Source organism: Hippopotamus amphibius, chromosome X (genome assembly GCF_030028045.1).
Source record: "Hippopotamus amphibius kiboko isolate mHipAmp2 chromosome X, mHipAmp2.hap2, whole genome shotgun sequence".
In the NCBI taxonomy this organism is placed as follows: Eukaryota; Metazoa; Chordata; class Mammalia; order Artiodactyla; family Hippopotamidae; genus Hippopotamus; species Hippopotamus amphibius.
The window spans coordinates 10,426,042-10,438,080 of record NC_080203.1 but is presented as its reverse complement, the minus strand read 5'-3'; the positions used below and the strand labels follow the sequence as shown (position 1 = coordinate 10,438,080).

The following is a 12,039-nucleotide window of genomic DNA, read 5'->3' as shown; positions in this document are numbered from 1 at the left end:
TACTGCACAGTGTTATTTACATGACATTATAAAAGAGGCAAAAACCACAGTGACAGAAACATGATCAGTAGGGAGGAGATACACTACAAAGGAGCAGAAGGAAATTCTGGGGGTGATGGAAATGTTCTATAACTTGATTTTGGTAGTGGTTACATGACTATACTAATTTGTCAAAGCTCATAAAATTGTACATTTAAAACTGGTAAAAATTTATCGTATGTATATTATATCTTAATAAAACCAACTAAAGAATTTAGTAAAGTAGCAGGATACAAAATTAATGCACAGAAATCTCTTGCATTCCTATATACTAACAACAAAAAATCAGAAACAGAAATTAAGGAAACACTCCCATTTACCACTGCAATAAAAATAATAAAATACCAAGGAATAAACCTGCCTAAGGAGACAAAAGACCTGTATGCAGAAAAGTATAAGACACTGATGAAAAAAATCAAAGACAATACAAACAGATGGAGGGACATACCATGTTCTTGGATTGGAAGAATCAACATTGTGAAAATGACTACATTACTCACAGCAATTCACAGATTCAATGCAATCCCTATCAAATTACCAATGGCATTTTTCACAGAATCAGAACAAGAAATTTTACAATTTGTATGGAAATGCAAAAGACCCTGAATAGCCAAAGCAATCTGAGAAGGAAAGATGGAGCTGGAGGAATCAGGCTCCCTGACTTCAGACTATACTACAAGGCTACAGTGATCAAGACAGTATATGGTACTGGCACAAAAACAGAAATATAGATCAATGGAACAGAATAGAGAGCCCAGAGATAAACCCACACACATATGGGCAGCTTATCCTTGACAAAGGAAGCAAAAATATACAATGGAGAAAAGACAGCCTCTTCAATAAGTGGTGATGGGAAAATTGGACAGCAACATGTCAAAGAATGAAATTAGAACACTTCCTAACACCATACAAAAAAAGAAACTCCAAATGGATTCAAGACCTACATGTAAGGCCAGACACTATAAAACTCTTAGAGGAAAACATAGGCAGAACACTCTACGACATACATCAAAGCAAGATCCTTTTTGACCCATCTCCTAGAATAATGGAAATAAAAACAAAACTAAAAAAATGGGACCTAAGGAAACTTAAAAGCTTTTGCACAGCGAAAGAAACCATAACACAAGACAAGAAGACAACACTCAGAATGGGAGAAATACTTGCCAATGAAGCAATGGACAAAGGATTAATCTCCAAAATATACAAGCAGCTCATGCAGCTTAATACCAAAAAAGCAAATAACCCAATCCACAAATGGGCGGAAGACCTAAATAGACATTTTTCCAAAGAAGACATACAGATGGCCAACAAACACATGAAAAGATGCTCAACATCATTAATCATTAGAGAAATGCAAACCAAAGCCACAATGAGGTATCACCTCACTCTGGCCAGAATAGCCATCATCAAAAAAATCTAGAAACAATAAATGTTGGAGAGGGTGTGGAGAAAAGGGAACTCTCCTGCACTGTTGGTGGGAATGTATGCTGGTACAGCCACTATGGAAAACAGTTTGGAGGTTCCTTAAAAAACTAAAAATGGAACTATCATATGATCCAGTAATCCCACTACTGGACATATACCCAGAGAAAACCATAATCCAAAAAGAAACATGTACCATAATGTTCATTGCAGCACTATTTACAATAGCCAGGACATGGAAGCAACCTAAATGCCCATCAACAGATGAATGGATGAAGATGTGGCATATATATACAATGCAATATTAGCCATATAAAAGAATAAAACTGAACTATATGTAACGAGGTGGATAGACCTAGAGTCTGTCATACAGAGCAAAGTAAGCCAGAAAGAGAAAAACAAATACCGTATGCCAACTCATATATGTGGAATCTGAAGGAATGGTACTGATGAATCCAGTGACAGGGCAAGAGTGGAGATGCAGATGTAGAGAATGGACTTGAGGACATGGGGCTGGGGTGGGGGGTGGGGGGCGAAGGGGAAGCTGGGATGAAGTGAGAGAGTAGCATAGACATAGATACACTACCAACTGTAAAATAGATAGCTAGTGGTAAGCTGCTGCATAATACAGGGAGATCAACTCAATGATTGGTGATGACTTAGAGGGCTGGGATAGGGAGGATGGGAGGGAGTCATGGGAGGGAGGGGATATGGGGATATATATATATATAGCTGATTCACTTTGTTGTACAGCAGAAACTGGCACAACAGTATAAAGCAATTATACTCCAATAAAGAGCTTAAAATAAAAGCTAAAAGAGGAAAAAAGACAATCACTAATTTTCAAGGATAGTACAGTCTCAACCTATCAGTTGGCTCATGGTTCACAAGACATTGATGTTAGTTCACTACAGCATACAGAGAAATGTTAGTTCCTCCTCTTCATTGCCTTAATACCTTCTTCCCTTTCGGATTTTTTTTTTAGCTGATTGGGAGTGGGAAATAACATGGTTGCTGAGCCATACAATTTTTTATGGCCTCTCTTGCAACAACAGAAAGATGCAGCTGAAGCTTTTAAAATAATGTTTATAATGACTAGATTCTAAGTCAAGGATAACTCTAATTCACAGTCTCCATCTGGCAGGACTTAAGGGAATGATTTTATTTTTTCAACTGTGTATTGCTGGTTGTTGTATTGACAGTGTCTATCATAGTGCCTGGCATAGTAAGCATTCCATAAATATTTATTGACTGAAAAAATATAGTTAAATGGTTGATTATGTTTTAAAGTGTTCTACTGAAAAAATATTTAAGCTTGAAGAGAAAACTTCAACTACAATACAGTCTATAATTACAGACTATTATCCTCTTTTGAAATTGTAGTACACAGTGCAGTTCTCCAACCAGATATCCCCATCAGGACCAAGCCACTCTTCTCCCATTTGCTGGGAGTGGGAGTGGCTAATGGCTCACAGATGAATCCCTCTTTGGGAATTACCCTTGACCTAAATAAGCTACCTTGCACCCTCCCTGGCAGCAGCCTGCATCTAATGACAAAGACTTGACCCCTTTGCCACATCAGGACAATTCTGTGGGATAATTCCAGCTCCAGGGATTCCTGTGGGATAGTCTGAAGCCTGATTGCAACCATATCAAGATTTAAATTCCCCCTCTGCTTGTCCCGCTTCCTTCACTCCCTTAAAGGTGCTGCTCCTGAGATCATTCTCCAATAAATCTCTTACATGCAACTTTTGTTTTCTCAGGAAACATGACCCAAGGCAATTCATACTGGTAACAGCCCTAAGAAGTAGTCTCAAATATGGAATTTTAGAGCTAGATCACTCACTGGTCAGACACATAAGAGGACTTCATCTCTTGTGGTAGCTGCAGTTCTAATAGCCACTGGTATGATGTAGCAGTATAATTTTGGTAAACTGGAACAGAATACAGGATGAAAAGAAGTGCAATAGTGTGCACAATATCTCAGGCATTTCAAAGGTTTGAGGTGAGTAGTAACTATAAGGAATATGGAACTGGATGACTTGTGGGTATTATTGATGTACTGGAGAAAAACAATGAAAGGATAATGGTAATAAATCACCAATTTAAGGAAAAACATGAAAATCAGAGGGCTTTCTTGGCAGCATATAAAGAAACTCATCTTCTGCAGCTGGAAGGCAGAAAAAGCTGAGGATCCGGTTTAGACTTTATAAGGGTAGAGGAGCTTGGGAAGCTGCAATCTCAACCCTGTGTCAAAGACAGGGCAATCATAGGAAATGAAAGGGACTGAATCTTGGGATGAGGACATCTATGTCAATACACTTGAAATTCTTCAATCCCCAGATTCCTCTGAACCCACTGAAACTGCAAGAGTGGTCCACTGCTCTCTGTTAAAGTAGCATTCACCCACTGCTTGAAGAGAAAGCAAAGGCTTCTGCCTTGCAAGTCAATTCAGGATCCTCTTGCAATCAAACCCCACCTCTGTTTCTGACCAACAAACAAATAACTAAGGTGAAGTCACAACATAAATTGGCTGGGGAAAGTACTGGGCTGGCAAAGGGAGGGAAAGGTAATGGTTATACACTGAATTAACTAGAGGACCTAGTAGGAAGACCCTGAAGATACTGAATCAAAAGAAGCAGACTATAGTTGGAAGTAGTGATCAATATGGGAGAAATCCACCATTATTAAGGATTGAATAATCTAGCAAAGACAGGAGAGGGTGATGACATGCTACTAAAATGGCTCTGGGAAACTTGGAAAAAGCACCCACACGAAGTGAAAAATAACTGCTAGGACTGCAGTGGTGGATGATAGTGGAAGGAATCTAAAAGCTCAGAGAAGTAGGCATTATAGAGTGGATTTGTTATATAAGGCCAGAAAATTCAACAGCCCATCATATTCTGCAGAAAGTTCAAGAGGATAATCCACTTACCAAAACAATATGGAATGCACTGGTAAAAAAAAAAAAACTAGGAATTTCGAGAAACTCAGTGAGTGGCTGTATTTCTGTGCATATTTCTGTGCAACGAAATGATATGATATGATAACAAAATTATCATAAACTTAGTGCTTAACACAACACACATTTATTCTATCACAGTTTCCATGAGTCAGGAATCCAGGCATGACTTAACTGTGTCCTCTGCTTCAGGATCTCTCACAGTCTACAACTGAAGTGCCAGCCAGGCAGCATTTCTTCCTGGAGCTCAGGATTCTCTTCCAAGCTTGCATGACTGTTGACAGAATTCATTTCTTTGTAGAACTGAGATCTCCAGCTCCTTACTATCTATCAACTGGAGACCATCCTAAGGTGATTGATGCTGCCTCTCCATACAAAGTTTAGAATCAGTTTATTAATATCCATGAAATAATTTACTGGGATTTTGCATGGGATTGCTTTGAATCTATAAATCATACTGGGAAGAACTGACATCATGACAATATTCAGTCTCTATCCACAAATATGGAATATCTATTTATTTAGTTCTTTGATTTTGTGCATCAGAGTTTTGTAGTTTTCCTCATTTAGATCTTGAATATATTTGGTTAGATTTATACTTTATTTCATTTGATTTGGGTGCTAATGTAAATAGTATCATGTTTTTAATTTCAAATTCCACTTGTACATCGTTGGCATATAGGAAAGCAACTGACTTTTGCATATTAACCTTATATCCTGCAACCTTGCTGTAAGTGCTTTTCAATTTCAGAAGTTGTCAATTATTTCAGATTTTCTACATATACAATCATGTCATCTGCAAAGACAATTTTATGTCTTTCTTCCCAATCTGTATATTTTTTATTTCCTTTCCTTGCCTTATTACATTAGCAAGGACTTTAATATGGTGTTGAAAAGGAGTAGTGAGAGGAGACATCCTTGCTTTGTACCTCATCTTAGTGGGTAAGTGTTGAGTTTCCCACCATTAATTATGATGCTAGCTATCAGTTTTTTATAGGTAGTCTTTATCAAGTTGAGAAAGTTCCCCTCTATTCCTAGTTTTACTGAGAGTTTTTATCATGAATGGGTATTGGATTTTGTCAAATACTTTTTCTGTGTGTATGACATGATGGTGTAATTTTTCTTTTTTAGACTGTTGATGTGATGGAGTTAACTGATTAATTGATTTTCAAATGCTGAACCAGCCTTGCATATCTGGAACAAGTCTCACTTTGTCATGGTGTACGTATATATTCTTTTTATATAATTTTTTGGATTTGATTTGCTAATGTTTTGTTGAGGATTTTTGCATCTACATCCATGGCAGATATTGATCTATAGTTGGTTTCTGTTTCTTTGTTTCCCTTGTAATGTCTGTCTGGTTTTGGTATTAGATTAATGCTGGCCTCATAGAATGAATTAGGAGGTATTCCCTCTTCTTCCATCCTCTGAAAGAGATTACAGAAAATTGACATAATTTTTTTCCTTAAATGTTTGGTAGGAGTTATCACTGAATCTATCTGGGCCTGTTGCTTTCTCTTTTGAAAGGTTACTAATTATTGATTCAATTTCTTTACTAGATATAGGCCTATTCAGATTGCCTATTTCTTCCCCTGTGAATTTTGGCAGATTGTGTCTTTCAAGGAATTGATTCATTTTATCTGGTTATCAAATTTGTGGACATAGTGTTGTTCACAGCATTCCTTTTTTACCCATTTAATTTCCATGGGATCTTTAATGATGTCTCCTTCTTAACTTCTGATTAGTAATCTGTAACTGCTTCCCTTTTTTTCTTTGTTAGCCTGGCTAGAGTTTTATTTATTTTATTGATCTTTTCAAAGATCCAGCATTTGATTTCATCAATTTTCCCTATTGATTTCTTGTTTCCAATTTCACTGATTGTTGCCCAAATTATTTTTTTTTTTACAGCCATGCTATGGGATGGCTTGCAGGATCTTAGTTTCCCAACCAGGGAATCAAACCCATGCCCCCTGCAGTGGAAGCTCAGAGTCCTAGCCACTGGACTGCCAGGGAATTCCCATCAAATTCTTTTTTTTTTTTAAACTGAGCACTTCACAGTTCTTCTCCAGCAAGACAAAAGTTAAACTAAGATTCATAAATGATTAAGCAGAGCAGTAAGATCTGTAGTGCTTTTTTTTTTTTTCATAAGCCTAGCTGATGATTTGCTGAAATATTCTTGTTTCTATGGCCTGTTGGGATAAAAGATTCTAGAATCTGTAATCTGCAAATTGAGGATAATAGTCATAGGGAATCAATAAATTTGTTGTGAGGATTAACACAGAATATATGTAAAGCACAATAGATAGTGTCTGGTATATATAGGAACTCAAATAGTTGTCATTAACTGTGACTTGAAATTTTAATAGAGTAATGTTCCAGATTAGGCTCCTATAGAGTTTGGGGACCGGAAATCAGTTATATAAAAAAAAAATCATTCTGTTCTTGGGCTTTTTTGGCATGAACAAAAAAATGTTTATAAAATTTTTAATTATAATATTTTTGGAACTTTGTCTATATTTAATTTTATATTGTAATTACGATATTGTTAAGAAATGCCTAATAAGGACATTAGACTTTAAGACATTTAGTTGCATGTGTGTACTTTATACTGTTGTTGTTTACTCTTGGATCTGCACAACTTTCATCCTTCCTGTGTGTCATTTATTAATATCTGATTTTCTATTATGGGTGGGTCTCTAATTCTTACTATTTCTTTTCTTCTGCTTACTTTGGATTTAATTTGCTCTTCTTTCCCTAGTTTCCTAAGATAGAAATTTAGACTACTGATTTTAGATCTTTCTCCTTTTCTAATACATACATTGAACACTATGAATTTCCCTCTAAGTACTGCTTTCACTGCATCCAAAAAATTTTGATAAGTTGTGCCTTCATTTTTAGTTCAAAATATTTTAAAATTTCTCTTTATATTTCTTTGATCCTGGTGTTATTTAGTCATGTGTTGATTCATCTCCATGTATTTTGAGATTTTTCCAGTTATCTTCCTGTTATTGATTTCTAGTTTAATTCCTTTGTGTTTGAAGAGCAGACAATGTATGATTTCTATTCTTTTAAATTTGTTAAGGTGTATTTTATGGCCCATGGAATGACTTTTTAAAGGCAAAGCTGAAACTATAGCATGGAGATGACACTCCAAATCACTGACCATTATATGGTGCTGTGTTACCAATAGGTAGAATTCAAGAGTCTAGGAACCAATTAGTGATAATAGGAATGGGTCTGCTAATAATTACTTCTTGTGATCCACTTAGGATATTTGTGCTTCTCATCCCTGGAATTTCTTTACTGAGTGGTTCTAGGGGTCTTGCTTCCTAGATTAAGAATGCTTTTACCAGGGTCACAGTAAGACTACTATTAAACTTAAAATTTACGACTGCTACACAGTTTCTTTCATGCTAAGAGTGCAACAGGTACAAAAAAGACTCAGCATTAGAGTAGGGGAAATTGATTCTGATAATCAATATAAAATAGGGCTATTATTAAATAACGGGGTATAGAAGAACATGCTTGGCACCAAGGTAATCTAACAATGTGTCTCTTGCTGCTAATTTACCCAATTACGATAGTAAATGGACAAGTAGAGCAGAAGAGGCACTTAAAGATAAGTGTCTGCATCACACCTCCAGGAAAGCCATCTATACCAGAAAATGTGTTTAGTCTAAAGGAATTTAGAATGGGTAGTGGAGGAGGAAAATGATGAATATCAGTTGTATTTCTGCCTCTGTATAGCAGCAGAAGCTATTTATTATACCATTAAATCTTCATTTTGCAGGTTTCCCTAGGAGAAGAGACCAATCAGAACCCAGGAAAAGTTGTTCCAATATCGTGTGAACTTACTATATGAACTAAGTAGATCTGGGCAGGAAAAGGGGTGGACTGTAGTGAATGTAATGATGTGCTATTCATAGCCCTTCTTTAAGACTAAGGCACTCATTTTCATAGGTGCCAGGATGGTTGGCTGCTGCAGGCTCAGTTTAGGACCTTCTCTGGGACTAACCCTTGCTTAAAGGGAGCAACTTGGTCCACAGTTATGTTTCCTTCCTAGAGGTAGAGTATATGCAATGACTAGTCAATGTGGGAATAAAAAGGTCCAGCTCCCTTGTCTCAATTAAAGACTATTCTGAAGGGTCATCCAAGCTCTATAGCTCCCTGTGGGGGTTGGCTCTGTTGCAACTGCACTGTAATTCACCTTCTTTTCTTTCTCTTTTTTTTTAAAGATTTATTTATTTATTTGGCTGTGTTAGGTCTTTGTGCTACATGTGGGCTTTCTCTAGTTGTGGTGAGTGGGGGCTACTCTTTGTTGAGGTGTGCAGGCTTCTCATTGCAGTGGCTTCTCCTGTTGCAGAGCAGGGGCTCTAGGCACATGGGCTTAATTAGTTGTGGTGCATGGGTTTAGTTGCTCCATAGCATGTGGAATCTTCCTGGACCAGGGATCGAACCCATGTCCCCTGCATTGGCAGGCAGATTCCTAACCACTGGGCAACCAGGGAAATCCCTGTAGTTCACCTTCTTGCTTTGCCCAATTCTGCTTTACTCAGGTCCCCTCATATATTGAAACTGGGAGCACACAATAAACTTCCTGCACATAGATATTCACTTCTGAGTCTGGTTCCCAGGGTAATCTGACCTAAGACAAACATCAAGTAAGAAGAATTTATATATATATACACATATATATGTATATGTATATGTGTATGTGTGTATATATATACATGCATACAAACAATTTGTATATATGTATATGTAATATGTATTTATGTATACACACATATATGTATACATACACATATGTATATATGTGTATATACACACATAACATGTATATGTATGTGTAATATATGCATATATATACACACATATATATAAATATATCACATATGATGGTTAATATGTGTCAACTTGACTGGACCATGTGGTACCCAGATATTTGGTCAAACCTTCTGGGTATTTCTGTGAGGTTATTCTTAGATGAGATTAACATTTAAATCAGGGCTTCCCTGGTGGCACAGTGGTTAAGAATCCTCCTGCCAATGCAGGGGACACTGGTTCGAGCCCTGGGCTTAGAATATCCCACATGCTGCAGAGCTACTAAGCCCATGTGCCACAACTACTGAGCCTGTGCTCTAGAGCCTGTGAGCCACAACTATTGAGCCCATGTGCCACAACTACTGAAGCTCATGCACCTAGAGCCTCTGCTCCACAACAAGAGAAGCCACCACAATGAGCAGACCGCGCACCGCAAGGAAGAGTAGCCCCTGCTCTCCACAACTAGAGAAAGCCCGCGTGCAGCAAGGAAGACCCAACACAGCCAATAAATAAATAAATAAATAATTTTAAAAAAAAACAACCAAAAAAATCTTTAAATCAGTAAACTGGGTAAAGCATATTGTCCTCCCTAATGTGATTGGGCCTCACCCAGTCAGTCAAAAACCTGAAAAGGACAAAAAGGCTAAGTAAGAAGAAACTCCTGCTGCCTGACTGGTTTGAACTGGGACATTGGTTTTTTACTGCCTTTGGAGGTGAAGTGAAACATTGGCTCTTTCTGAGTCTCAGGCTGGCTGACCTTTTTGGATGAGAATATACCATCAACTCTCCTGGTTCTCACTCCTTTTGATCTCAGACTACAACTACACCATCAGCTCTCCTGGGTCTCCAGCTTGCCAAGAGAATATCTTGGGAATTCTCAGTCTTCATAATCATGTGATCCAATTCCATGTAATAAAACACACACACACACACACACACACACATCCTTTGGTTCTGTTTCGCTGGTCAATCATGACTAATATGTATATATTTTTTAATATACGTATATATGCATGTATGTGTATATGTATATACATCTGATCAAATCCTATTTGACTGCTGACTACTTACGATAAATGTCTAAACCATATGGAAGATGTAATAGAAATAAATTAAATATCAATATCAAATAGATATCAAAACCCAATGAGTTAGTAAAATATAATTCTCTTGCCACTGAAGTACTAGTCTCATTCATTTCAAAACTGAATTGTAAGTCTCATAATAGCAACCATTATTTAGCTCCTACCACTTCTCATGCCCTGTAATAATTTTTTAAATTAAGTCTTATTTTTTATGAAAATATCATATTGTTTCATTTGTAATTTTTCCATCATGAATTTCCAGAATATAAGAATTCTGTGATTAAAAATTATCACTGTGACGCTGTAGGCTAACTCCTGAGCTCAGGTCACCCTGTCCCACCCCACCCCCCCACCCCCACCCCCACCCCCCAAGAGATGAGTGATGCCCAAGATCCTGCCACAATCCTTGCGGTTGGCACCCAGGTGATGCTGAGGGGCTGGAGCCGTCAAGGCGAGAGCAGTGAGTCTTTCCATTGCCGTGGGCACCAGGAGCTCCAGGCCTTCCTCAGCCTTCTGGAGCACAGTTTCCTCCAGGATTTCCTCTCCAAAGATCCCTGTTTCCAGATTTCAGATAAGTATCTCCTGGCCATGGTGCTGGTCTACTTCTGGCGTGCCAACCTGCAGCTCAGCGAGTACACCCATAGCAATCTGTTCCTGGCACTGTACCTTGCCAATGACATGGAGGAGGACCTGGAGGACCCCAAAAGTGTGATTTTTCTGTGGGCCCTGGGCCAAGATTGGCATCATCGAGTGTCAGACTTCCTGCGTCAGAGGGACAAGCTGTGGGCACGGATGGGCTTCAGGGCCATCGTGAGACGCCAGAGCTGCGAGGAGGTCATGGCCAAGGAGCCGACCCACTGGGCCTGGACACGGGAGCGGCACCCCCACCACGGCAGGGCTCAGAGGAGCTACCCAAAGGCCCAGATCCCCCTCCCCCGGGGCCCCAGCCTCTCGCCACCCCACTGTCCCCTCTGTGATTTGTCCCCTCGCCAAAGCCACTGCAGCCACCACCCCCGCCCCTTGCCTGCCGTATCCAAGCGCCCTTCCCAGAACCCTGAGTGGCACCAGCCTCCCTCCCAAGCTTGCCTCTCAGTGGCTGAAGACTCCTGGAGTGGGGGCTTCCTTGTTGTCCTACCCACCCAGCTGCAACTGGAGCCAGGCACATACGCCCTCCACATCTTCTCAAAGCTGCTGCCGTGCCCTCGGTGCTAACACTCGCAGGGTGAAGAACAGCCTGTCTGCCTGCCTGCTGATGCAGTGCTCTACTGGCTGCGGCCCCTTCTGGCTTCTTGTCTCTTTGGCCTCTGGCTGGCAGGGCTGCCCTTGCCCCCTGCCGCTTCCTCCCAACCTGCAACTTGTACCCACTCTGACCTGACTCCCCTAATAAATTCATGTCCACAGGACACCAACTGTGCTTAGGCCCTGGTCTGGGTCCCTGACCCAGGGTGGGGGTAGGGAGGGAGCTACAGGGGGAGGGGGTCTGCCAGGTTTAGGTACCGGTGGTTGAGACCGGTGAGCACAGGTCCTGTAATAGCTCTTCTCCTCCCACTGGCGACGTCATCCTCAGCCTGTTCCCCCCCTTAACATCCTCGTGGATGGTGAGGTCCACGCAGTGCAGATGGGACTAAATGAGATGAGGTATATGCAGTCCTTAGAAGAGGGCCTGGAACCTACTGGATCAAAAAAGCTCAAAAGGAAAACGGCTCC

The 12,039-nt window shown here is 39.7% G+C and overlaps 1 protein-coding gene across 1 annotated transcript; it reads left to right on the top strand.

The window, feature by feature from the left end:
* The first annotated feature begins 10,707 nt into the window (after positions 1-10,707).
* LOC130841367 (speedy protein C-like) lies at positions 10,708-11,544 on the top strand. Its single transcript, XM_057717555.1, has one exon. The coding sequence runs from the start codon at positions 10,708-10,710 to the stop codon at positions 11,542-11,544; it is 837 nt and encodes a 278-aa protein (XP_057573538.1).
* The last annotated feature ends 495 nt before the right edge of the window (positions 11,545-12,039 follow it).

Coding starts and splice junctions, on each gene's coding strand:
- LOC130841367 (XM_057717555.1), top strand. CDS start 10,708: ATGAGTGATGCCCAAGATCCTGCCACAATCCTTGCGGTTGGCACCCAG.